Source organism: Camelina sativa, chromosome 12 (assembly GCF_030686135.1).
Source record: "Camelina sativa cultivar CO46 ecotype springtype chromosome 12, ASM3068613v1".
In the NCBI taxonomy this organism is placed as follows: domain Eukaryota; kingdom Viridiplantae; phylum Streptophyta; class Magnoliopsida; order Brassicales; family Brassicaceae; genus Camelina; species Camelina sativa.
This window is the reverse complement of record NC_141891.1, coordinates 8356516-8382241: the sequence shown is the minus strand read 5'-3', so window position 1 is coordinate 8382241 and position 25726 is coordinate 8356516. Positions and strand designations below refer to the sequence as shown.

Sequence of the window (25726 nt, the reverse complement as noted above, 5' to 3'; positions counted from 1 at the left end):
TGACATGAATTTCAACTCCGGAAGACTGCCTTGAAACATCGATTATTGCTTATCGCTTTGCTAAAGATTTATCAGATTTATTGTCCCTAAACTTTTGGAATTAATACTCTTCTCACGTTCATTCAAATTTAGTAAATAGTTTTGTAGTAAACTTTACTTCATCATGTTGTTAACTCGTGTCAGATGTGACGCCAGTTTTGGAATATATTGACATTTAGTACTAAAGAAAAATGTGGTAAGTGGTAACCATTTTATTTTATTATACATCTAAAGCTTCCTGAAGGTTTCGACAATTTGCTCCACCAAGCAAAATACTTGCAGCTTCAAGCAGATGAGCAAATGAGATCTAAACCTTGCAGCATTTTTTAGCTGTTCGATGCTTAGTAGTAGAATGACTTGGCTTTATTATCTGCAGTGTCCTTGCAAAGAATCGACCGAACCTCCATGATCGATCTAGGAGGCTCCAGGTCTTGCTCTCTTAACGAGTTGCCAAGCAGCTGTTGCATCTGTGCTGCAAATGTATCGTCTAATATCTGAAAATACGCATCATTCCATATAATATTGTAAGATCAGGTGAAGGCTTGACTCATACAATTTAAGTAACTGCTGTTTTTATTGGGACTTACAGAGACAGCAACTCTAGAACCCTTGTACCAAGCTCTATTCTCTTTTCTGTTCTCCAAAAAGCTTAAAACAATCTGTCACGCACAGAAGAAGAATTAGCTCTCCAACACCGCAAACAAATATTCAGGATAGGGCATTAAAAATAGTTACCTGCCCCATACGATCCCAATATCCTCGAGACAATGCGATAAAGACATGCGTCTCACAAACTGAATGTAGATGATTCACTGTGTTGGTGAGTTGCTCCTTTAGGTTATTCATTTTGCTTCTGATGTCTGATTCTCCAACGCTTTCTTTAGAATCTTGTAGAATCTTCTTCAACATTGTTGCCTTTTGTAGCTTGCTCTGAAAAGAAACAAGATAAATGATTACCACACAAGCATATAATAAAAGGGAAATTTTCAAACATGCTTTCCAACAACATAACAAAACAAGGACAAACACTACAAATCATTCTATTTTTGATGCTGATAACATCTATTAGTCAGCTTCTTTCTTTTATAAGGTTTCAGCCCTATAACATACGAATAGCAAGGAAATAAAAGAGTTAAGGGAAACTCACATTTTCTACAAGTTTTTCAACCACAGCCTGAAGGTAACTACGAAACTTGGCTCTGAGCATCACTGTCACCTCAGAAAGACGATCACCAGGAGCTGCATTCCCACCATCAGGGATGCATGACGACCATGCTTTAAATTTAGCCTCTATATTAGGCCGTAGAACATCAAGCATCCTCTTCATGGAGTTTAATAGAATGCCCAGCTGCATCAACCAGATTCAGAAACTTCTCAGCAAACTATTCTCTTTTTTCTAAAATAGAAAAAAATGTAGGAACATTATGCTCACCTCATCCGGGACTACATATGCAATCACAGATCTTTTCGTCAGCTTTTGGACATATTTGAAACTTAGTTTTTTTGGAGCCAAGTTTTCTTTGAGAGGGGATAAGACATCTGCGTACTGCTTCTCCAGAGCTTCCACAGTTGCTTTTTCAACATCAGCAATGGCCTAAAGAAACACAATCAATGTCAGCCTAATCACACCATACATGTAATTAAGTTGTAAGCTTATATCATGCAATGGTATGTACAAGCAATATTTTCATAATCGCAAAATCTAAAGGCATCAAGGAACAGCTAAACTTACACTCTCCAGAACAAAGATATATTCTGGCCATCTGGAAATGATAACGTGATAGTCTTGAATGGTTTCGTTCAGCCTCTTATACATTTCATCAACAAATGGAGTTGTTGAATGTTGTGTCCTGACTCCAGACCATTTTACCTGCTTGAATGACAGTTCCGTAGTGATATGATACAAAGAAGTTAGTTTGAAGAACGAGAGACGAGGGAAACTAACTTTGCTTCTATCTTGAATTGCAAAAGAAGAAAAAAGAAATCTGAAGGAAACCTCACAAAAAATATCAGTAAACATACCTTATCAAGTTTCAAGGACTCAAGTAATGAAAGGCGTCTATCTTGAATCCAAATCATGATATATAGATGGAACAACTCTTTTGCATCAACACCTCCTTGGATAGGACTGTAAATCGAAATATGATGCCAGTCAAAAATAACAGAAAAACACCAAATCAAATAATCTAAACAACTTACCTAATGTTCCAGTTGGAAAGATCACGTTGAAAGTCTGCAGTTGCAATCACAAGCTCTGCAACTGTTGGCGAAGGGCCAGAGGGCGGACATGCAACAAGGAATGCTCGAAGTCTATTGCAGAGATCAGTGCTATATATAGATGCTGACAGGTTTGGAAGGTCAAGGAAACTGCATATAAAAATATAACAAACACAGGGGAAATCAGCAGCTGCTAGAAGATTCTACAAGAGCTTTAAGTGCAGTACACACATCTAAACATCTCAATCGCAGAAAATTTGATGACATAATGTACAACAGTGGTTCTACTTGCATACTAACCTGGGAAGTATATCTTCATTTTGGATCTCAATATCAGTATAAATCTCATTCTTTACATTCTTGCAGACCATAGTCATTTTCTGGTAAGCAGAGGACATTGCAGATGTATCCCAAAAATTGGGCTCGCTGTTGTTAGCAACAAACTCATCTGTCTCACCCAAGTGCCTTCTAGATCTCTTCTTTGCTGCTGCCTATAATTGAAATGATGCCAAATAGATGAGAAAAATGGCTGATCAAGAGTAAGGTAAGGCAATTGGGAGGCTGTACCTGGAAATAATGACAAAGATTAGTCTGATCCTCCGGAGACAAGACATCGTGCAGAAGCGTGTACAATTTCACAGCAGGAGTGAGCGCTGGCGCTGGAGCTCCTGATGCAGAACTGACCACATCAATCATTCCAGAAAACGAAGACTCGTCAAGAGATTTGTAGTTCTCGAAGACCAGTTTCAGAATCTGCTCGATTTGGTCCTTGATTTCATTCAGGATCCGATTCTGTTGAAAGCAAAAACACAAAATAAAGATCCTTAAGCAGTCATAAGCAGAAAGTACTATTATGCTTTAAAAAGAAGAAAAAATCAACAGCAAACGGATTAACTTGGGTGATATGAGATATTGTCTGATGCTTAAATATGCCATGTTAGCAACTGCGAGGATTCTAATCTGTCATTCACCATTGTATTTACATTTTACACCTATGAATATAATGGTGAATAACACAGGAAAATTTCTAGTGTTGTGCTCTAAAGTTAAGTATTATGATCAACGTAAACAAGCTAACTTTAGGGTCATATCATGTCCGTCCCTTAACTTGAGGCCAGAAATACGTAACTCCAAAACCCACACACACAAGTAAACCCGCAAAGTAAATTAATAACAGATAACTGCAGAGTGCACATGTACGTACCTCCTGATGACTCAAGGCGCTCTTGCCATTTCCCTTCATGATGACAGGTGTTAACAAGTCATGCACCAAATGGAGACAGTCGGAAGTCGGTGTAGCGACATCCATTACATAGGACAAGTATCTAAAAGCAACAGATAAAGCAAGATAGTGAAAACGGAGTTCTAGCGTATCCCTCAAATAATAATTAACAAAAAGTGAGTACAATATACCTAAGCTTGGTGTAGACATCTGAAATCCCATAGTAGGTGGCAAATTCTTCCAAAAGCCATTTCCATGAACCATATAACAATAAGTTTCTTTGCTGAAACCGCTGCATTTTCAAGGCCACTTCCAGGACTAGGTCATATGCGACTGTCTCCGCAACAGAACCACACTAAAGGAAGATGAAAAAGGAAATCAATACACCAAAATCAAATGAACACAATATAATGAGTTTTATTGGTGTTCAGAAACATAATCTTCAGAGGATAGAAGATATATCTTCAAAAAGTTTTGAGAAACGTTTCAATTAATGGACTTACAAATGAACGAATTGAATGAGGAGCTGAAAATACCTTAATTAGCACTTAGATAGCCATAACAACTTATTAAGTCTAAAATCAACAACTATAGTAAGATAATATTTTCTGGTCAAAACAAAGAAATGCCAATCCACTAACAGAGCACAAATCAGAAGAGAGATTACCAACAGAATATATAATGAGTCATTTGTTAACCCACCTTCAAATGGCTGTTATCATCAAAACTTGCTGAATAGTCAATATAGAGCTGGAGTCTGCCCACAAGTTGATGTTCTGGCTCACGAAAAACAGACCACCAGCGAACTTTCTCAGCCTGTATGTTTTCTTCATTAGAAGCATTTGAAACAGAGCAACAAATTAAAAAGGCAAGTCAAAGCAACGTACCGAATCTTCAGAAATATTAGCTAGTTGGACAAGCACACGCCCAAAATCTTTCCCCGTCGGATCAAGGATCTCAACAATCAGATCATCTCCACGACTATCAGGAAAGCTGTTGAATTTCCATACACTTTGTCAGACATCACAGATATGGATTTGGTAGAGTGGAAAGAGGAGTTGGGAACAGAACATACAAAACATGGCTTTCACCAGATCCGGGTTGCATCACAATGGCATCATCTTCAGCTAAGCTTTTCAATCTTAACTTACACGAGTATGTTTCTGAATGACAGAACCAAACGATCAATCAATATTTAAAAAAAGTTCTTGTACAAAAACAGAGAGTAGTGAAGTGGGAAACATGGAGATACAATTTATTTTTAACTTCTCCTACACATACTGCATATATATGGCATATTTTTGTAAAGTTTATTCTCCCCGAATAGGCAAGCAGTTAATAATTTTCACATACCTTGTACAACATCATAAGACGTTGAATTGTTACGTAGACTTGTGACACCAGTTTTCAGGAGACCAGAGACTTGTTTTAAGTACTGTGTACTGGCATGTACATATGCCAGACTTTGACGAGGAAGAGATGAACCATTGGCCGGTACACGGACATGGATCTTCCTAAGAGCCCGCCATCCAGAAAATAAGCGTGTTGACATATTGGAAAAGTGAATCCGGATTTTCTCGAACTTTATCAATGATGGCTTCAAAGATGATATACTACAGCCAGTTGGACCATCCATAACTGTTTTAACACGTCGTACTGAACAAGCAGACAAATATATTTTACGACTATTGATTATAGGAGGGGTAGCCAGAAAGCAGATGGAACACAAAATTCAAGTTTACCTTGGACCTTCATTTTGCCAATATTTTTTTTTTGTTTAGGTGCAACTCCTTCGTGCGCAGCTTGTGAAGATCGCTTCGCCAGAAGCTCCTCCTCTGATTGCAAAAGGAGCTGCTGCAACCTGTTAGTCAAATTAGCCCAATTACAAATCTGTTATTCAGTCATTTGAAGGCATGAGGACGAAAAAATTATCCTTCAACTTCAGTTTGCATAGAGAAATCTAAAGTATTTCTATCCAAGGCACTAATATAGAGAAATTTGAGGAATACATATGAGAACTAAGAAAGGAGCTTAGAGCTACATAATAAACTCACCCAAATGCTTCTCGTAGAAGAGCACACTCATTCTCCAAAAACATGGGAGCCTCCATGCAACCCGTTGACCACGCATGCAGGCAAAGTCGTACACATGCATCATAGGAAACAACAGCATGCCATGGCCCACGAGAACTGTATCAGGGTACATAAAGAAGCGACAGAGTGCTTAAAAAGAATACTACTTGTTTACTAAACTGATTGAAGATAACAACGGGGTTTCTCTATGTGTCTAGTGATCTACATCCAATTTCTCAAGCAGTGAAAAAACTAATCAGATCAGAACTACCTCGCATGAAAAGTTGGTAGCCGAGCTGGATGTTGATCAGGTGGCCCAGATGACTCAGAAGCAGCACTAGGTCTATAGGAACAGAAGCAAAAAGTGAGTATGGTTTATCAAACTGAGAACTCATTTCATATAACAAGCAAAAAAAGGAAATACCTATTAAAGTGGCCAGTCTTTCTACTTTCTACACAATCTCCTGTTTTGACATCTGAAACCTGAACGCTTGACGTTTCTGGTTTAATTTCTTCAGATTCCTCTGCTGCCCCGGAAAATGGAGGGGCACTGGGTATATCGCTTACTTCTTCAGAAGAAAACGTCTCATCAAGCTCCTGCAATATGAAAAAAGAGTTTTGAGAAGATCAATAAGGAAACAAATCCTATAAGCATCATTGTTGTTCCACAACTATACAAGGAAATACAGACATATATCAAATTTAAACAAGAAAAGCAACTCTTGCTTAGTATTACATAAAGACCTTATAGCATCAGCTAAACCACAAGCTCCTGACCATATTTTGACATCGTTATGACGATTATCACAAAATCCGAATCTTCAAACCAAAATCAAATAAGATGAGAACAACGCGATTGCAAAAATCATTCCATATCTGTCATTTTATTGGTCATCCTTAACTCTACGAACGCGGAATAATCATCCATCATACTAAATACTCTACGATCAGAGAGTTTAAAACGAAAATTTAAGGTTAAACCTTCTCGACGGTTGCTCTCCCGTCCGTCTTAGGGAAATGAGTTTGTTCCACCTGAGATACGCCGCCACCAATCCTCCCAGCTGTCGGCGGCGGAGGAGAAAATTGCGAGCTAGTAGCAGAATCCGTGGATTCATCATCCTCGTCAGTATCACCATCAAATCTGGGTCCCGTTTGTTCGCGAGCACCGACTAAAGTCTCTCTTGATGAGCTCACCTCGGAGTAAGTATAATAAGACGAGTTTCTACCGTAGCTGCGACCAACGGCGCTGGAGACTCTACTGTCCTCGGGAGACGAATCGAGAGAGACGTCCTCGGAATTAGTACTCATACCGTCTTCGGAAGTGACGTCAGTCTCGGTGGCCACCGCTAGGGTTTTGGTGACCGGAACAGGAGCTGAAGGAGACACGCGGCCGTCACGGACCTTGGGAGCAGGTAATCTCAATTGTCCGTCGGGGATCATGGGGAAATGTGAAGTTGAAATCGAAGCACAAGTGTTAATTTAGTTGGGAAGGAAGTTGCTAAAATTGAAGTCTCGCCGTTAGAAGAGAGATTTGTGGAAGAACTCAGAGAAAAAGCTTCACAGATCGAGCTTGATTTTGCAATGGAGGTGGAGAGTATGAAAGCTTAATCAGGAAGCTTTCACCGAGAAGAGAGAGTGGGAGAGAGACGATTGAAATCTGTGTGCACACTTCTTCAATATGATTTTTGTTTTTTTCTTTTTTTAATTTACTTTTTGATTCTCTTTTTTAATTTGAAAAAAAAAAAATTGGGAATTCAAATTTGGGAAAGGGGTAGAGAAGAAAGGCAATCGAGTGGGTATGAAGAAGACCTCCGAGAACGGTGTCGTTTAGTACGCTCACGGGGGAGCTGCACATAACGGGTAGGTGACGTGGAAAAGTAATTTAGCATTATAATTTATATAAGTGGTATTTGAAAAATAGACCAAAAGGAATTGTAACGTTACGATTTTGTAATTTGTTGTTATGGTAGGCTACTAAATAGGTGGTGGTGGGGACTATCGGAGTCGACTGGTGGTCTTGTTTTCTACCATTTTCTTTTGTCAACGTATTCCATTTGAATTTCAAAAGTGGGTTATTAAAAGTTATTTTGGGAAATTATGAGCCTTTGATTATGTAAAGCTTACTTAAATGTTTGGTAGTATTAAAAACTTGTGTAAAAAAGTATGTTTTATTGAAGAAATTAAAGAAGGGGAATTCCATCACAAATAAGAAACATATCACTTTGCTTGAGTTGCAAAACTGTCAAATACTATCTAACCACATGGAGGATGTTTGTTGAGCTTCTTTACCTGCTGATTTGATTAAGCTTTTGTTTGTGTATATTATAAAGACTAAAGTGTTGAGATGCAACAAAAGGATAACCTAACCAAAAACAAGCATAAGAAAGAGTGTTGATACCATTGTTGCCTGATTGATTGATGTATCATCTCCAATGTTTGCATTACAATAAACATATTCCACACTCTGAACCGAAATTATCATTATTTTGAAACAAAGTACACAAGTGTTTCGTGGCCCTTAGTGAAAATCCTTTTCTCCTTTTCAAAATCATAGACATGGCAGAAATAAATAAGGAATGGAGAGAATGAGAACTCTTTGGGGTTTTTGAGAAAGTGTTGGGGGTTTATTATATTATGCGTACAGGTCATCCACATTGCACTCTCCCAGATACACTTTGATGCTCCGTGGCGATCCACAGTTTCCTTCAGCTATCAAAACTCTGTCGTTTGCAGACATGTGCGCTATGATCTTGTATATCATCTCTATCTGCAATTTCAAAGATAAAAGACTTCTTGATATGTCCATTCGAAAAGTTACAAATAAAATAAACTGCAAGGATTTAGACGTTACTTCCTCAGGAGCATGGCAACGATCAGCTATCTCTTCCAATGTCAATGGCTCTACCGGATCTTTACACCTGCAGGCAGATAAAGAAAATTACAATATAAGTGATCTCTATCGAGTCTTGACACAAGATTTGAAAGGAGAAGCGGACATGGTCTGATACTTACGTGGCTTCATTAAGAACTGACAACACCCGCTTTTGCAGAGCCAGAACTTCTGCTGCTGCCTTTTTGCCGGCTTCCACACCTGTAACCGTTGTTTCATTCAGATTTTCAGTAAACAAATTTCAGTTAGGCAATTACAACACACCGGTTTCAGATTCGAGAGGAATATCTCTACCGGGTTGGTGGTAAGCATTTATGTTCACAATTGAGGCATACAGTCCGACCGCTCTTTCATAAAGAGCTATAAGAGCCCCAACAGATCTTGGTGTCACTTCCTCGATAGTAACACTAATGGATTCTCTACCGTTTGCATATAATGCAGATCTAGTTCCCTGGACAAATTCAAACCAGCTTATCAGCTAGGAAGATAGTCTAGATACAGTGTGTGTAAAGAGTGAAGAATATCTTTTAATTCGTGCGAAATTCAGACCTGAAGCATCCCAAAGAGGTAGTCTCCACAAGTGACACCTGGCTCAAGCTCCCAATCATGACCGGGGGGTCTATCCCGTAACACTTCTATAAAGGTTGCAAAGAAATTGTGCACACCATCTCTCAGCTGTTGAATGTAGCTAGTGAAATAGGAAAATTAAATACTGTTGCATGAGAGCTCCATTTTTGCTATGTCTCGATAAGAAAACTATTTGAATAAAGGAAACTCACGCATGCTGATCTGTGCTCCCCTTGTTTCCATATACAGTTAACCCTTGATTAACCTGCAAATTCGAATAACCGTTCTAGTGATCACACTCGTAAAAACAGGGTTGAGGAAACAGTACACAGGTTTCAATTCTTCGATGAAGGCGGTGTAACAAACTGAACTCAATCATGCACACAAGCAATTACGTAACCAAGATCTTAAGATTCCTAAGAGTGGTATTAAATGCAAGACCAATTTACACTTCTCAGTAAATTCTCATGAACCCCCGTTCGGAAGTGTTGCGGTGAAAGTTAAAGAAAAGAGTATGCTTACAGTGTTACCGTCAAGATCAAACTCCTTTCCCAGTGATTCCATTACCAGCTGCTGCAGATACCGACTAAATAGTAATAAGCTATCCTTGTAAGGAAGAACAACCATATCCTGTAAAGGAAATGAAAAAAGAATTAAAAGGGCAAATAAGAACTCAATCTCCTTGCTAGTCTTAGACACTCTCGAAAAAGTTGAGGGAAAGTACCTTGGAGCCAACACCATCTGAAGCCCAGTACCAACACATAGCTAAGAGAGCTGCAGGGTTATTTTTTATCTGAAAGAAGAAAGAAATCCATAGGGTAGAGTGAGTCATGGTTATTATCTAAAGTGTATGAGTTAGGAAACCAACCTTGTGATATAACATTCTACTAAAACCCTGGTAAGTAAATTCATCTTCAACAAGACAAGAAGTGGTAGTTTTAAAACAAGCTGCAACAAGTAAGACTTACTGAAGTTGTTCTAGTCGCCTCATCCATTATTTTGGCACCGGTAAGCATCTCTCTAATATTAATCCCCTATATGATGTCAGTGCATTAGCATACATAAAAGCAATGAGTGATCATACTAAGTTTAAGCTTATGTACTAATTACCTGTAGTGCTGCTGGAAGCAAACCAACTGCAGACATTATTGATGTTCTTCCACCCACCCAGTCGTACATAGGAAATCTAGCTAGCCAACCTTCAATTCTGGCTGTATTATCCAGCAACGAGTTTTCTTGGGTTATTGCAACACCCTGCATATGCATACACCGGGAAATTGCTGCTGAGAAACTACAGTTGGGCAGAAGTTGAAGCTAAATCATATGCAATATATCTGAAGGTGCCTAATGATCCATGGAAAGCAACTATGTTGTAACTGAGACAAATTACTGGTTCCACTTATATAAGATTACTTTTAGCTGTCTAAACCAGTTAGGATTTTATAAACAGCATTCTTCCCATATTCATGGAGACATGGATTTCAGAATATAAGCGGAAACAAAAACCTGAGATTAACACCTGTTTTGAGAAATTCAGACCAGCGTCACGGAATGCTTTCTGCACTTCCAAAAGTCCATTTCTAGTTTCAGGAGTACCTCCACTCTGAGAAACACGTAAAATACTAAGTCATGCTCGCCAATATCAAGACCAACCATCATATAAAACAACGGTATATAGTACACACCTTTGAGATAACAATCACTAAAGTCGTGGCAAGCTCTGCCCCAAGTTGTGCAACCTGATGATCTATTCCAGCAGGGTCGGTGTTGTCGATGAATCTTATCTATCAACACCATAAAAGCACAACAAAACCACACAGCAAATTAGACACTTTGGATCAGAAAAATCTAAGACAATAGATCCTTACACAAGGGAATGCAATGTTGACTAGAATTAGAACAGTGTGAGATACCTTCAAGGGAGGATTATCAGGAGCCAAGGCCTCAGCAACAAATTGAGGTCCAAGAGCCGAACCTCCAATGCCTACAGAAAGTATCTGAGTAAAACGACCCTCAGGAGAAGTTGGTGGCTTTATCTGCAGTGTAGAAACAAATTAGAGTAGGTCTCGCAAGCAAACAAGATTCAGAAGTAGAGCTAAACAAGACACTCTGCAAAGAAATATTTTTTTTCCAAGATCAGCTATGGTACAGACTGAGGCCAATCACAAATGATCAGAATACCAAAACAAGGTGGGATCGAATACTAAACCTTGCCAGAGATGATGTCGTCGGAGAAAGAGCAGATAGAATTAAGTGTATTCTCGATCAAGGTCTTCAAAGTGGGTTTAGGTGCGAGCGTAGAGTCTCTAAGCCAGTAATGTCCAACCATCCTTCCTTCATCTGGATTCGCAATAGACCCTTTTTCAAGATCCTCCATAGCCTTAAACGCAGCCTGAAACCGGGGCTCCATCTCGGCCACAAACTCGTCGGTAAACCCGACCCGACTGACATCGAGATACAGACCGAGGTCTTTCTGCTGATAAAACCAATCGAGGTATCGCTTCCACAACGCATCCGGATCTTTCACAAGCTCTTTCTTCTTCGCATAATCCGAGTGAGAAATGTCGCGCGCCAAGGAACGAGCCGAGGAGAGAGTCAACGGTAGGTTGGTGGTGGGTTTGGAGGTATGTGGGAAAGAGAAGGAATCACGGGATTGCGCCGGCGGCAATGCTTTAAAGGAGAGGTTTTTGGAAGGTTTGAGAGATGGGGAAGAAGAGTAGAGGCCTGAGAGAGAGGCCATCTTAGAGAGACAGCGATGTTTACGAGGGAAGAGAGAGAGAGAGAGTCTACAATGGAGAGAGAGAGAAAGGGTGGAGCTTTATTATTTATATTAGAGGGATCCGTTTAGTTTATTCCGATTTGATTGATATTTGGGAGAAACCAATGAACAGAGATGAGTTGCGGAAAGAGATTTTTGTCCTTTGGTGGGAGCGAACGGCCCTGCTTAGATTAGGATTCTCACAAGCTTTATCACTCACTCTTCTTCTATGACGACTATACTTATGTACTATAATACTATATTGTCTCAATAGAGAGATACCATTATGGGTGGCATCATATTCTAGTTTGCTTCGCATGGCCCGCCATTTTAAGATGTTCTGTTTTCTTTTCTGTTCAGAATCAATCAACTACCACTCTTTTTAGTTGAAAAAAACAAAACTAGCACTTCAAACCATCTCGTCTGTAGTATGATATGTGTTTGGGATGAAATGTTGAGTTTAATTTGTATGTGTTTGGGATGAAATGTTGAGTTTGATTTGTTGATTCGGAGTAGTATAGTTTGCGAGACTCCCAAAATACAAATTTGATATTTAGAGGACAAACAAGACACAAAATATTAATCTATAGAAAACACTCATTTGGTTAGTGGGTTAGTTGTTTCCTTCAGTAATGATTTGTTTTTGTTTGGCAATGATTCATGATTCGTCTGTAATGATTTTGACCGATATATAACTCACATACAAACGGACCAATTTGACAGCTATAAATATGTTTTAAAATTGAGAATTCATCTACAAAAGTCTAACATGTTAAATTAAAAGGCGGTTTTCAACTTATTTTTGTAAAAAACGCACTATGGTCCCCATTCAAGTTTTTTAAAACATATAAGCGTTTTTCTAAAAAAAAAAAAAAAAAGTTTTGCGGTTTTGTTCAGCAAAATATATGGTGGCAAAATCCATAGTGTTTACCCAGCGGTTTTTGAAACCACAGAAAATAATCTAGCTTTTTACTTCCTTTTCAATATTTAAATAATTTATATCTAATACAAATATAGAAAAGCAAAAATAAAAAATAAAACACATATATTTTTTTTTTACTTTCCTCTCTAGTCCCAATACTTCTCACTCTCTCACTAACATGTAACATTTTTTAAACACTATTATATAACATTTGGTTTGTATATGTATAAAGATATTTATTAACTAATATAAAAAAATAAACCTATAGAATTATACTAGTTAATAATACTTAATATTAAAAGTCCGTACCGCAAATTATATTTCACCAATCAAACATTATTTTGTACCACTTATTTTGGAATAACCGCACTTGTCCCGCAAATACATTTGTCCCGCACGTACCGCAGTTGAACCGTACCGCACTAGCAAAATTTTTGTCCCGTACTACTAAATCCGCGGTTATTCCGGGACAAAATTTAGTAATGCGTATTTGCACAAAACCGCATTTGTGAAGGGTTGTTATCTAAATTATACAGTTCAGATAAACCGTATTTGCACAAAATTTTAAAAAAAAATTATACAGTGGACATAGGCGTATTTGCACAAAACCACTGCATAATGGAGGGTTGTTATCTGAACTGCGGTCTACTTGTATTATACAGCATAAAAAACCGCAAAACTTACGTGTCTCTTTTTTTTCTAAAACCGCAGTTTCCTTCTACTTTTTGGTGATTGGTAACAATATGCGTATTTAATGTTTTTGGCTTCTCAATTCCGCATTTTCATGTCACCACTCACTGCCTAAGAATACCCTCATTTCTAAAAAACCATTTACCTCCTAGAATAAACAAATGTCATTACGAATTGTACATCAAACATTTTACAATTTCAAATCTAAACTATAGTAGATTTCACATAAGAAATTTTTCTTTTTAAAATAAAAAGGATAAGTTATATACAAACATCTAAAAAATCATTTGTCTCATTAAGAAGGAACAATTACCAAATGGTTCAAACAATTCAATTACAATTAGTCAGACTAATCTATCTCCAATCAAATCAATGGTAGTTGAGAGTCAATTACAGATAAATGGTATTTATTTTACTTTTTTCATAAAATGTCAATAAATAAAAGTATTGTATGTAGTTCTCTTAAATCCAAACAAAAAATAAAATAAAAGATTAAATTTAGAGAAATTTGTATAGTTAATTTGCACGAGGAATGAATCTGACACAAAACGCGCAGAAAATTTTGATAATTTTAATTTTTGTGGTTTTATTAGAAGATAAACATGATGATGACGTCATTAAAACCAATAGAAAGGGAGAGCACAAAAAAAAAAAAACGTAAAGAGAAGAAGAAGAAGAAAAAAACAAATCGTTTTCGTTCTTTCTCCCCATCATCCCATAGAGAGAGGAGGAGGAGGAGGGTCAGACCAGAAAGTCGCTCGCGAGCCTTTTATAATAAATCCAATCCTTTTTTTAGGGTTTTGCTAGCGATCTCTCTGGTTAACTATTAGGGCTTTCCTCAAATCGGGATTAAAAACCCTCTTCTTTCCGCCGGAGGGCGATTTGGCTCTGCAAGACTTTTGAAATGAAATAGAACACGGCGGGAGAGAGAGAGAGAGAGAGACATTTATACAGCTTAATCCTCCTCGAATTAGGAGTTTCTGATTCTGTTTTGCTTTTTTTTTTTCTTCTTCTTCTCTCCATGACAAAACGGGTATTCGAAGCCTGGAAAGGAAGCAATGTAAGTCTTTTTCTTTCTTTTATCATTGAGCGATTGAGTCTCGGATTATGATATTAGGTTCTCTGAATTTTGTTTTTTGGTAGGTTTTGGTTTATTTTGCTCTCTTTTGTTTTGAGCAATTTTAATTGGAAATTAGGTTTTTTGTTTTTGTTTTTTGAGGATTACGAAATATCACTGATTGGTTCGCTTTGGTACGTGTAAACTAATGTTGCAGATGCGAAAAGCTGTAAGGGCTTGGTGGGTTCACAAATCACAACCATTTTTGAATGACCTTACATTACATAATTAGTGGTTTATGGGATTCATAAGCTGTGTATGTTGGTTTGATGGTTTAAAGGGGGCTGAGATTCTTGTTGAATTTGTATACACTGCATTTTGATTTTAGCATTATCTTATTAATCAATCCTTTGGTTTTGAATGCCTTGACTCTGTACATGTTTTAAACTAGGTAAGACCATTAAATGAATGGTCTATATTATCTTGATTTGCTCTCTCCTTTCTCCTTTTTGTAGAAATTCATCCTTGGTGGGAGATTGATATTTGGACCAGATGCTAGGTCACTGCCTGCTACCTTGCTACTGATCATAGTTCCAGTTGCTTTGTTCTGTGTATTTGTGGCAAGACATCTTCGCCATGAGTTTTCTTCCTACAATGCAGGATATGCTATCTTGGTGGTAGCAATTCTATTCACTATTTATGTAAGTCTAGTCTTCTTCGATGCCCATCTCATACTCCTATTTATTTACATTTGTTTCTTTCTGTTTAATTGGTTTATCATCAACATTTGTCAGCTGTTTTTTGGTGGTTAGATGTTATGTTTACAAAGCATCAGAGTTTAATTCGCTGCTATGGACCCTGCTTAGTTACAAATATATATAACCTGATAAATGACTTGACTACCCGGCAAATCATGTAGCTTAATATGTTGCGTGGCATTCAGACTTTTTACTTTTTTTTTTCCTTTGCTGAATCGCCTAGTTGGTTTTGATAGGTATTGATCCTCCTCTCCTTCACATCTGCACGAGATCCTGGTATAGTTCCACGAAATTTGCACCCACCAGAGGAAGAACTACGCTATGAGACAACTATATCAGCTGATGGAAGACAAACACCAAGTGTTCAAATTCCTAGGACCAAAGAAGTCATGGTTAATGGTGTTTCTGTTAGAGTGAAATACTGTGATACATGCATGCTTTACAGGCCTCCTCGTTGCTCTCATTGTTCCATCTGCAACAACTGTGTTGAGCGCTTTGATCATCATTGCCCCTGGGTGGGCCAATGTATTGGACAGGTACGCTCATTCAAAAGCATATTGACTTTTAAAAAGGATAAACTTCATAAAAACAAAATTTATGGCCGAGGTTTCTTTTCTCCTATCTGAAAAAGGCCAAGATCTGTTTGTTCTGCTGATTGGGCAATCTTGTTTTGTTACGTGGGTAGACTCTGACTTAGAAATTTGTGTCCATTGGCAGAGAAACTATAGGTATTTCTTTATGTTTGTTTCTTCGTCAACACTTCTTTGCATCTATGTGTTCTCGATGTCGGCTTTCTACATCAAGATTCTGATGGATAATCAACACGGAACTGTGTGGAGGGCAATGAAGGCTTCACCATGGTCAGTTGCTCTGATGATATATTGCTTTATTGCCCTGTGGTTTGTTGGAGGACTCACAGCGTTTCACTTGTACCTCATAAGTACAAACATGGTTAGTTGGTCCCCTATTGTTTCAGAATTTTGTTTTCTAGTTAGAATCATTGGACTTTTTCTTCTGATAATAGTATCATATGCATGTTGTGAATCAACTTATGGCGATACCGTGCAAGTTTTGCAGACAACCTATGAGAGTTTCAAGTACAGATCAAGCAGCAGAAGCATTGTCTATAACCGTGGCTGTGCAAACAATTTCTTGGAGGTATTTTGCTCGAAGGTGAAGCCCTCGAGGAACAACTTTAGAGCCTTCATAGAAGAAGAACCTCCAAGAGTTGTAACTCTGCCTAACACAACCAGGGAATCAGCTGAAGCAGATGAGGAAAATGGGACCCGACGACAGAAAGTAGAAGACGATCTAGACATTGGGGACGATCTGATGAATCTCTCACAGCGTTGTAATGCAGAAGAGGCCACCAACGATCAGCCTCATCACACTTTGGACATAGACCATGAGAGAGCAGGCTCGATAAGGACAGAAACAAGGCATGGAAGCTGGGGAAGAAGAAGTGGGAGCTGGGATATATCAACATCAGATGTGAGGGAAAGCCGAAGCTTCACAACAGCGAAGGAAGGAAGAGGATGAGTTTATCTTACTTTGTTTTGATTGTTTCAAAGACTTAGGGGAGGGGGTCTCTATTAGGACAGAAGTTGGTAGATGTGATTTGGTATTGGGGATTTGCGAATCAGTTCATGTAATCTTGAGTATATACAATACCAAGAGTAGTAGCTCTGTCTTCTTTTCGTTTTCTTAATGTGTATTGTGCTATTTTCTTGATATTATGTGAATATTACGTTCTGTATTTGCGTCCCCTATAATATCCTACCTTTTAAAATTGTCATGCTCTAGCTAAAATCCATGTTATCATCTTCTCGTAAATGCAATTAGCATTCTCGTACATGCAATTAGAAATGGGATAAAAGGAACTATCAAATCAAACAATAATTTTGTAGCTTTTTGTAATATGACCAAAATAACTATTTTTTTTTTTTTGGTCAACCAACCAAAAATAACTATATAAGAAAGAAATTACATGAAATTAATTGAACAGGACATAGAAATAGGGAAATTTCATGTAAACTAGAAAATACATAAAAAATTATAGAAATATTCAGGTCTTCATACCACTTCCTTCGCCTCTAATTGGGTTTATTGGTTATATGATTTTAATGAATTTAGAAATATAAACAAAAATCATGTGTTATTCAATAATTGATTTTAAAATACTTATCAAAATTATGTGTTATTGGTTATATAATTTACAAATTTTTGTGAAAATCTCATGTTATTCATTTCATGATTTGTTTTTGGATTTCAAAATCCATATTATGTTTTAAGTGGATTTGAATGAATTTGAAAGTGTAAAATAAAAAGATTCAAATCCAATGATAAAACATGTTATTTCAAAATTCATATGTTTTGATTTCCATAATTTACAATTGTATATAGATTTAAAAATCACACCTCCAAAAACAACCACTTACTTCAGTGCTTAATGAATTTCAATTACTTAAGCAAACCACCACCAAAGTCTTGCATTCTTTCTCATACCCATGAATTGTGTGTATTGTTTGCGTAACGTTTGAAACTTGGAATGCAACCATGCATGCTAAAAGGATTGTATAGCCATGATTATAGAATTTTTCCAAATAATATGCAAAATCAAAATCACTTGTAACTAGAAAAATATTTCTAGAGTCTGGAGCCAAATTGCCAATGATTGCCGACACAATAAAATGAGTTTCTATTGATAGGTTTAAAATGTCGTTTGAAAAAAAGTCAAACCTCTCTTATGCATATTTCATTATGAAACCTTGTAGTCGAAGTTGAATTCTAACATCTTCACTCAAATTCTTAACAACATCTCCACATATAATTTTATTCTATGACAAGCGGTATATATATGAGTATTTGGATTATTTTCATGCACTTGTCTTAAAGCACTTTCAATATTCACCACTATTTATCAAAAGGATAATGTAGCGGTGATGTATTGATATCCCAGAAGAGATCCACAAATTCAACTGTTATTAATGAAAAAGTAACAATATACACTCTCTTACGGGTGGAAGTCGAATCATACATTTCAAATGATTGTAAAATTGAATTGAAGAGGTTTAAACATAATATTCAACCAAAATATTCAAATATTTCAAATGTTTAAATAAAATTTTTTGATAAATTATGTTGATAAACGTATAAGTATATAGTACAAATTATTATGTTGATAAATGTATGTAGAAATATAGATAGGTTGATAGTTGAAAATATAATACATGATAATGAGAATATTCATTAACTTGAATAAACAAAGGGATTATGAAAAATGTTAAGTATAATGATAATATTCAATTATCATGTAAATAAGTTTTGATGGGATAAATACAAATTATATGTTAATAAGTCATATTGATAAATGCGTATGTATATATATAGTAAAAATTATTATGTTGATGAATGTATATGTAGAAATATAGATAGGTTGGAGTTAAAATAATAATACATGATATACAATATTCAGAATTAAGAATTTTTAATTGGTGTGATTTATCATACATTACAACATCTCTCTACATGTACTATTGGCAATGTTTAATTAATAAAAGTAAAAACATTAAATGCACAATCATCTTATTTCTAGCGAAAATGAGTTACATTAACGAATGAAGATAATCGTTATACAATTGGTTTGAAAGTGGAAGTAAAAAACACTATGAGTATAAAATATTTGAATTACAACCAGACTTTGCTAAATGATGAACAACATTATTGCAATTTTTTTGAAGAAAATGCACAACCATCTATCTTTTAAAACTCAAGCCAAAATCCAAGTTAACATCGTCTTGTTGTCTTGTACATGCAATTAGCACCAACTATCAAATCAAACAATAATTTTGTAGCATTTTGTAATATGACCAAAATAACTATATTTCTACGGTTTATTTTAATCTAAAACACGAATAAAGAGCGAATGAAATTCAAAAAGACAATCCCACCCAATTAATGGCGATAATATTTAGCCAAATTTATCTTCTTCTTTTTAGGCTCTTCTATATTCCTCAATACTACGTATCCCAGTTTCTAAACAAAGAAAGATGATAAACAATGGACGTTGTCTTTGACTAAAATTGTACAACCACCAACTATTAACATAGGCTTTCCAAATTTAGCAAATATAAGCAAAATTTTAGTAAATTTAACTTTACTTGATACCAATTATAACATAGCACATCCTAAAGTTATCCAGCCCTAATTATATGACACCCTGAGTGTACATATAAATAAAGCCAAACATCATAAAACTGAATAACAACCGGAAACTTGAGTTTAGCTAAGACATCTTTCCGACGCTTAGAAAAATGGCAACGTCCTCCGTTCTGTCCACCTTCGCTGCGGCGGCAATTACTTTGCAACTATTCTTGTCTCCAGCTTCAGCCTCCCCTCACATGAAATACATTGACGCTATCTGCGATCGTTCCCATGACCAATCTTACTGTGTTAAAACTTTGACTACTAATCCTCCTACAGCTGCTCCCATTGGCCTGGTACTTCTATGTTTTTTCATTTTATTGCAAACTTTTTTTTTTTTTTTTTGGTTCTTGTGACATCTCAATCGTAAATGGGAACGATCATTACAAGTTTCCGCTAATAAAAATGCTTAAAATTTGTCTCTCAAATAGGTTCCATTGGCGGAGGCTGTGCTTAACTTGGCCATTTCCCACGCGGAGAAGACAGCCATTTTCGTGGACGAGAATGCGAAGAAAGACCCAACGGTGAAGGTTGCGTTTACGGAATGCCACAAGGCCTACGTGGCCGTCGCGGCTGCTCTCAAGAGCGCAAATGTGAAGCTCAAGACATCCCCGGACACAGCTGACTACGACGTCAGGGCTTCAAGCGACCACATGAGGCTCGTGAATGAATTGGTTGGGAAAAACAGTGACAAGGCTTCAACCACACTCAAGGAAATGAATGTGCAGATGGAGAAACTCATCGATCTTGCAGCTGGAGCCGCCGATGCCGTTGACGACGACGATGAGAACATTCGCCTTCGCGTCTGATGGATGTTAAACCGAGCTGGTGTCATTTTTTTTGCTTTTTATTTTGTTCACAATACAAGTGGAAATTAATTAATTAACATGCATACACATATATACATACAAACTGTGTTATGATAAATTAGTAATTCAGTTTGTGAAAATATGTGGTCAAGTTTTGCATCTCTTACAAAAATATCTTACATCGATTTGAATCTTAGAGCAAAAAACGACTCCGGGTCTAGAACAAGAAACTGTACTTAATTAATTACCAATAGTATGTTTGGTAACTTTGGTCAACCTGAGTATAGTGTGCCTTCCCGCCGTCACATCTCTGTCTATAGTATATATAGCATTAAAAAAAAAATTGGAACCAATGGGCAATGGCATAATATGGCCCTAGTCTGAGAAACTTTATTAGTTGATCTTGTGGCTAACTGTGGACATTCTTTTTAGTAGCGATTTAGTTTTACATGTACTCGACATTTTTATTTTGCCGCATATTATGGCCTATACGTTAGCATAGTCAGATCTCTATATTCATTATTGACCTTCAATATTACATAAACGGTTAGGTATTGGGTATCTTTGTAAAAAAGCAAAGTTAACCTCGACTTACAGACCAGCCGCCCGTAACTATGTCCCTCCTCTAAAGCCAGGGCAGGCTGGGCAGCCCCTGCTCCACCAAATTAAGCGCATACAAATTAAAGTTTAATACCTTCCTACAGAAACATCAAACATATATTCTTCAGCTTTGGCTTTTGATTTTGCCGATGTTTAAGAGCTATTGAGTTGAGTTTGGATCGCTGTTGTGAAGTTTATCCGCCCCTCTCAGATGCTTGCAAGATCAAGCGACAATTAAACTTCAACATTTTGGTAGGAAGTTCGCGTTTGGATGTAGAAACTCGTTCTGATCCAACTGACGACTACAAATTCTGGCTTTACCAAACTATACTGTAAACACCTAGTATTCAATAAAAGCATAGTGGTATTCAACCATTCTCCGGATGAAAGAAAAATATAAGAAAATAATGAGTTTTATTGGGCTAATATATCTATTGGGTTAGACTTTTAAATTATAATTTAAGAGAGTTAATATTTATTTTGGGAAAGGTCATGTTAATTAGACGTAACTCATTAACTTTTAATGATCTAACTTTGGTGTACAAATTACAATACATATAAATTCAGAAAACCTATTAACACGGTACAGATTATTAATGATTAAAAAAAAAAAAATTATAATGGGTCAGTTTTGGTTAAAGGACCATATGAGCCGAAAATTTAACCGCCCAAAAACTTTTGGCTGTAAACCCTACTTAATTCACAAAGTCCCCTCATCAGCCACCGCGCGCCCCTATAAAACCGAGCGTTTCAACGAAAAGCTAGCGTGTCTGATTTTGGTTTTCTTGAGAATTTCGTACGGCGGAAACCATGTCCAGCAGCTACCCTTTCGGCATCCGCGGTAAGATGATTTCTCCAAAATAATTGTTTAATGATATATATGATTTTGGATCTCTATATCTATCCATCTTTCATATATATAGTGTTTTTGGAAGTATATTTTTTTGTCTATGATCGAATTGGATTATTAGGTCTAATTTTTGATATTCTTGAAGATGTTGATTTTTGTTCGTAAAATTTGTTGTTTAATTCTTCTTTTGTTAAAAACCTGATGATCAGGTGCAGTGCATGACACATTACTCGTATGGGTAATTGATGATGATTACTCATTCCCTGAAGGTCTCGATCTGTGGCAAATCAAATCAGCTTTTTAAGGATCCCTTCAAACAGGGGATGTTGCCCATCTGGATATTCGGTGCTGCTGAGAATAGATGGTTGAATGAAATGGAAGACGAACTTTGGGAAGCCGGAATTATAGTCCATCTCTTCAAAGGTGATCATCAATTCCTTCTTCTCTTGACTCATATTATATGTATATGTGTGTGTATATATATAATAAACACTCTCCCTCTTTCTCCATCTCGATGATGAATCTTTCTATAATCTGCTGTAACTAAGGTAATATATCTATGGGTGTACTATTTGCAGGGGATAACCGTACCACCCTTAACAGGGTTATGTCGGACCTTGTTTTCTGGTCATTCCGCTTGTATGCTCCAGAAGATTTGGTGATGGTCTCAGATGACCTGGGCATGGATCAAGACCCCAGATTCTGCCGCTTTCGTCGAGCTATGACAAACAAAGGTGTCCGCGTTTACACACAGCACATTCAGTCATTCTGGGACAATGAAACCTTGGAAGAGCACCCACGACGAGGTTATTCCCCCATAGCTTACTATGAATACGCAAGTGACAACGAGACTCTTAAGATAGCTCACGCAACTTACGACGAGAGGACTTTTGAAGCTTGCGGATTCCCAAAAATTCACGCTTGCCCTAGAACTGCCCCTACCCCTACCCCTGAAGATATCGAAAAATATCGACCCACTTTTAGAGTTGGTGCACGACCAAATTAGTAGACAAATCTTAACTTGGATCATCTATATGTGTCACTATCTATATGAACGCTTTTGTATCCCATATATGAATGATGCTTGCTTACTCCTTTATCTTTGTCTTTATCGTTTACTCGGTTTACTCCTATATGAACGATGTAGGATGTTCTATATATAGCTAGACAATAATATATATATCAGCACCAAGACAATAACATAGAACATCCTACATCCCAGGCAGAGCATCCGCTAGCTAATATAATATTAGTGTGTGTGGTGTCTTTACTGTTGTTGTACTTCTTCTTGGCACTTGAATAAACGGAAGTGGTGGACATTGTTGCCGAGATACCACTTTTAATGAAAAATAAACGGAAGTTGTATTAAAAAATAGCGACCCACTTTTATGTAGGAGAGTAAATTAGTAGAAAAATCTTAACTTGTATTGTATCATCTATATATATATAGCCTTCGTTCATCACTATCTATTTTTAAACCTGTGTTCATCACTATCTATATGAACGATGCTTGCTTACTTCTTTATCTTTGTCTGTATTGTTTACGCAACACCTATCATGACCTCCAAATTTCCACCACTACTTCCGTTTATTCAAGCCCCAAGAACAAGTAAAACCACAGTAAAAATGGTCGAAAACCACATTAATATTATAATAGCTAAGACAATAATAAAAACGTTTCCAACACTCGTCACATCCAAAAGCCTTGACATCAACTAAATAATATATATCAGCACCAGACAATAACATAGAACATCCTACATCCCTATTGAGATAGATAGATATACAAAAAGTAACTACTCGGAATCAGGCAGAGTATCCGCTAGCTTAGCTTCCGCTTACATTGTCTTGTGAGCTTCCGCTAATATCTCCTCTCCTCCATCAAATATGCTAGTCAAAAACGAGGGTTCGCTTCCAACAGGTAATGGCCATTCTGGCTTAGCTTGGGTTAAGAGAACACCAAAGAACCAGACCGAACTCAAACATCCAATACCATAACCGAAGTCGTCTTCCATTATGTTTGCGAGCACAACCAGATTTGATGGTTTAGGGTTTTCCAGTGTCCAAATCATAACGTCAGCATACATGGCGCAATGTCTCACATATTTATCCCCTGCTAAAAAGTAACGTACGGTAAGTATTTCAACAACAACAAAGATCTTACATCTACAGAAAAAAAAAAAAATAGTATTTAATTAAAAGAAATTGACCTTCGGTAAAGACTTCGACTTTGAATCCAGCATCACAAAATTGACGACGCAGTTCATCCGAGAATGTATTATTTTCAGCATAAGCATGAATCGTCACCTCCGCATCACAACCATGCTTCTTTACAGCTTCTTTCATTCTTTGGTAAATCGAAGCAGGATCGAGACCATCTGGGATTGGGTAATCCTCCACATCCCAAAACACACGCGTCTTACCATCTACGCAAACAGACAACGATTATACTAATTACGAATAAATTAGATTTCAGTTAGGCACATATATATAGCTTAGAGATCTTATTACCCTTGTAAAACCTCAGCGGATAAAGGTTCTTATAAGTGGCTTCGTCGAGATTGGACATAGTTTCGTCGGAGGGCTGCGGATGAGAGAGAGACTTTTGTGAATTACTGGAGTTACTAAAATTGTGTGTTTGCGTCTATCTTGATATATATAGGATCTTATTGGGCTGGGCCTGGCACTAGTAGGCCATGACACAAAATCTAAAATTCGAAAATCAACAGAAAGTAGAACGTAGTACTATGCTACCACATGCAAGAAGGAAAAATGAACACATCAAACAGGAGTATAACAAATGATAAGCATGGTTCTGAACCGCAGCTCAAGAAAACCATACCAACACGTTCTTAATAGCTTCCTAGGTTTGTTTTGGTTTACCAAACCAAAAAAGAATTCAGAAAAACCCACTAATGGTTGTAAACCGTTATAGAATGATAAAAATATATAAATGGGTCAGTTTGGCTAAAGACCATTGAGCCCAAAATATAACCGCCCAAAAAACTTGACATCTCTCTGGTTGTAACCCTAAATTCACAAACAGTCATCAGCCATCGATCCGAAACCATGTCAAAATTGCCCCCTGTGACCATCGTCGGTAAGATAATTTCATATATAGTTTTTTGGTAGTATATTTTGTCTATGATCGATTTGGATTAGATATAATTTTTGATTCATAGCGATCCTTTGATTTTTGTTCGTAAATTGTTGTTTAATTCTTCTTTTGTTAGGACCTGGACCTCGTAGACCTAGAGTGCGTCAAACACTAGTCGTATGGGAGATTGATAGTTACTCAGTCCCTGAAAGTTTCGATCCTTTTTTTATCCACGACCAAATCAAATCAGCTCTTAGCAAGAATGGTATTATAAGGAGGGGGGGGGTCGTGTCCGTCTGGATTTTCGGTGCTGCTGAGAATACATGGTTGCAAGGAATGTTCGACAAACTTTGGGAAGCCGGATTTCAAGTCATTCTCTACAAAGGTGATCAATCAATTCCCTAATAATTGTCCTCTTAACTCATATAATAAAACCCTCTCTCGATGATGATTCTATTCATCTGTAAGTAAAGTAATCTCTATTGATACTTTTTTTTTTTTTTGGCAGGGGATGCACATGCCGGATTGCGCAGGATTATAAGGGATATTACTTTCTGGTCATTCAACTTGAAGGCTCCACATAATACAAATTTTCTGATACTGTCAGAAAATTATGACAAGATTGAACAAGACCCCAGATTCTGCAGATTTTGTCAAGCTTTAGAAAACAAAGGTTTGTACGTTGTCGCAACAAACTTTGAGTCTCTCATTAACCCTGAAACTGCATCTGCCTTGGCAATTACCCTCGCAGAGCCACCAAAACCTTACGGGATTCTCACATCTTCTCGCTCGCCTTAGAACTGCCCGTACCCCTGAAGACAAAGCTTAACTTGTATCATCGGCCTGTCTGTATTTATTTGACAAATCCCTTTTTTATTTGCTACTTATCATTAGTATGTATAACCTTTGTTCATCACCATCTATTTATGCTTTTTGTATCCATATATGAATGATGCTTGCTTTCTTGCTTACTCC

General features: G+C 37.1%; 7 protein-coding genes across 9 annotated transcripts; 4 read left to right on the top strand and 3 right to left on the bottom strand.

Annotated features, from left to right (window-relative positions):
- Positions 1-195: 195 nt before the first annotated feature.
- On the bottom strand, positions 196-7419 carry LOC104730991 (uncharacterized). 2 transcript variants are annotated; one of them, XM_087478534.1, is made up of 21 exons: positions 6532-7419; positions 5975-6147; positions 5822-5893; positions 5533-5667; positions 5221-5339; positions 4832-5134; positions 4554-4641; positions 4366-4471; positions 4181-4294; positions 3670-3833; positions 3461-3581; positions 2824-3048; positions 2557-2747; positions 2239-2406; positions 2062-2167; positions 1772-1909; positions 1472-1633; positions 1187-1387; positions 775-969; positions 627-698; positions 196-533 (listed from the first exon to the last, which is right to left on the bottom strand). In XM_087478534.1, the coding sequence occupies exons 1-21, from the start codon at positions 6988-6990 to the stop codon at positions 381-383; spliced, it is 3465 nt and encodes a 1154-aa protein (XP_087334660.1). In that variant the 5' UTR covers positions 6991-7419; the 3' UTR covers positions 196-380. The 2 variants fall into 2 exon arrangements, with proteins under 2 accessions (XP_087334660.1, XP_087334659.1); XM_087478533.1 differs by having other exon boundaries at positions 1772-1912; positions 6532-7350.
- A 586-nt stretch (positions 7420-8005) lies between these two features.
- Positions 8006-12089, bottom strand: LOC104730990 (glucose-6-phosphate isomerase 1, chloroplastic). The gene is made up of 14 exons (XM_087478535.1): positions 11217-12089; positions 10921-11043; positions 10693-10791; positions 10527-10610; positions 10118-10261; positions 9976-10041; positions 9732-9800; positions 9530-9637; positions 9220-9272; positions 8990-9128; positions 8735-8891; positions 8563-8641; positions 8402-8468; positions 8006-8317 (listed from the first exon to the last, which is right to left on the bottom strand). The coding sequence occupies exons 1-14, from the start codon at positions 11745-11747 to the stop codon at positions 8183-8185; spliced, it is 1854 nt and encodes a 617-aa protein (XP_087334661.1). The 5' UTR covers positions 11748-12089; the 3' UTR covers positions 8006-8182.
- A 1904-nt stretch (positions 12090-13993) lies between these two features.
- Positions 13994-16981, top strand: LOC104730989 (protein S-acyltransferase 8). 2 transcript variants are annotated; one of them, XM_087478536.1, is made up of 6 exons: positions 14035-14437; positions 14652-14674; positions 14950-15135; positions 15429-15728; positions 15910-16143; positions 16270-16981. In XM_087478536.1, the coding sequence occupies exons 4-6, from the start codon at positions 15582-15584 to the stop codon at positions 16729-16731; spliced, it is 843 nt and encodes a 280-aa protein (XP_087334662.1). In that variant the 5' UTR covers positions 14035-14437; positions 14652-14674; positions 14950-15135; positions 15429-15581; the 3' UTR covers positions 16732-16981. The 2 variants fall into 2 exon arrangements, with proteins under 2 accessions (XP_010448541.1, XP_087334662.1); XM_010450239.3 differs by lacking the exon at positions 14652-14674 and having other exon boundaries at positions 13994-14437.
- A 2383-nt stretch (positions 16982-19364) lies between these two features.
- On the top strand, positions 19365-20344 carry LOC104730987 (uncharacterized). The gene is made up of 2 exons (XM_010450238.2): positions 19365-19691; positions 19827-20344. The coding sequence occupies exons 1-2, from the start codon at positions 19506-19508 to the stop codon at positions 20202-20204; spliced, it is 564 nt and encodes a 187-aa protein (XP_010448540.2). The 5' UTR covers positions 19365-19505; the 3' UTR covers positions 20205-20344.
- Positions 20345-21522: 1178 nt separating this feature from the next.
- On the top strand, positions 21523-22750 carry LOC147930284 (uncharacterized). Its single transcript, XM_087479549.1, has 3 exons — positions 21523-21645; positions 21864-22077; positions 22233-22750. Exons 2-3 carry the CDS (start codon positions 21900-21902, stop codon positions 22658-22660), a joined length of 606 nt encoding a protein of 201 aa, XP_087335675.1. The 5' UTR covers positions 21523-21645; positions 21864-21899; the 3' UTR covers positions 22661-22750.
- Positions 22751-23281: 531 nt separating this feature from the next.
- LOC104730986 (uncharacterized) lies at positions 23282-24279 on the bottom strand. Its single transcript, XM_010450237.3, has 3 exons — positions 24166-24279; positions 23865-24080; positions 23282-23767 (listed from the first exon to the last, which is right to left on the bottom strand). Exons 1-3 carry the CDS (start codon positions 24221-24223, stop codon positions 23493-23495), a joined length of 549 nt encoding a protein of 182 aa, XP_010448539.2. The 5' UTR covers positions 24224-24279; the 3' UTR covers positions 23282-23492.
- A 353-nt stretch (positions 24280-24632) lies between these two features.
- Positions 24633-25722, top strand: LOC104730985 (uncharacterized). Its single transcript, XM_019233434.2, has 3 exons — positions 24633-24754; positions 24888-25136; positions 25260-25722. The coding sequence occupies exons 1-3, from the start codon at positions 24724-24726 to the stop codon at positions 25547-25549; spliced, it is 570 nt and encodes a 189-aa protein (XP_019088979.1). The 5' UTR covers positions 24633-24723; the 3' UTR covers positions 25550-25722.
- The last annotated feature ends 4 nt before the right edge of the window (positions 25723-25726 follow it).

Coding starts and splice junctions, on each gene's coding strand:
- LOC104730990 (XM_087478535.1), bottom strand. CDS start 11,747: ATGGCCTCTCTCTCAGGCCTCTACTCTTCTTCCCCATCTCTCAAACCT. Junction 10,042..10,117: donor TGCTTCCAGCAGCACTACAG/GTAATTAGTACA, acceptor GACATCATATAG/GGGATTAATATTAGAGAGAT. Junction 8,892..8,989: donor ACCTCTTTGGGATGCTTCAG/GTCTGAATTTCG, acceptor GAATTTGTCCAG/GGAACTAGATCTGCATTATA.
- LOC104730985 (XM_019233434.2), top strand. CDS start 24,724: ATGTCAAAATTGCCCCCTGTGACCATCGTCG. Junction 24,755..24,887: donor GCCCCCTGTGACCATCGTCG/GTAAGATAATTT, acceptor TTCTTTTGTTAG/GACCTGGACCTCGTAGACCT. Junction 25,137..25,259: donor TCAAGTCATTCTCTACAAAG/GTGATCAATCAA, acceptor TTTTTTTGGCAG/GGGATGCACATGCCGGATTG.
- LOC104730989 (XM_010450239.3), top strand. CDS start 14,399: ATGACAAAACGGGTATTCGAAGCCTGGAAAGGAAGCAAT. Junction 15,729..15,909: donor TGGGCCAATGTATTGGACAG/GTACGCTCATTC, acceptor GTCCATTGGCAG/AGAAACTATAGGTATTTCTT. Junction 16,144..16,269: donor ACCTCATAAGTACAAACATG/GTTAGTTGGTCC, acceptor CAAGTTTTGCAG/ACAACCTATGAGAGTTTCAA.
- LOC147930284 (XM_087479549.1), top strand. CDS start 21,900: ATGATGATTACTCATTCCCTGAAGGTCTCGATCTGTGGCAAATCAAAT. Junction 22,078..22,232: donor TATAGTCCATCTCTTCAAAG/GTGATCATCAAT, acceptor TACTATTTGCAG/GGGATAACCGTACCACCCTT.
- LOC104730991 (XM_087478533.1), bottom strand. CDS start 6,990: ATGATCCCCGACGGACAATTGAGATTACCTGCTCCCAAGGTCCGTGAC. Junction 5,668..5,821: donor CTACCAACTTTTCATGCGAG/GTAGTTCTGATC, acceptor ACCCTGATACAG/TTCTCGTGGGCCATGGCATG. Junction 5,135..5,220: donor TGGCAAAATGAAGGTCCAAG/GTAAACTTGAAT, acceptor CTGCTTGTTCAG/TACGACGTGTTAAAACAGTT.
- LOC104730987 (XM_010450238.2), top strand. CDS start 19,506: ATGGCAACGTCCTCCGTTCTGTCCACCTTCGCTGCGGCGGCAATTACT. Junction 19,692..19,826: donor CAGCTGCTCCCATTGGCCTG/GTACTTCTATGT, acceptor TCTCTCAAATAG/GTTCCATTGGCGGAGGCTGT.
- LOC104730986 (XM_010450237.3), bottom strand. CDS start 24,223: ATGTCCAATCTCGACGAAGCCACTTATAAGAACCTTTATCCGCTGAGG. Junction 24,081..24,165: donor TCCGCTGAGGTTTTACAAGG/GTAATAAGATCT, acceptor CTGTTTGCGTAG/ATGGTAAGACGCGTGTGTTT. Junction 23,768..23,864: donor AGTCGAAGTCTTTACCGAAG/GTCAATTTCTTT, acceptor ACTTTTTAGCAG/GGGATAAATATGTGAGACAT.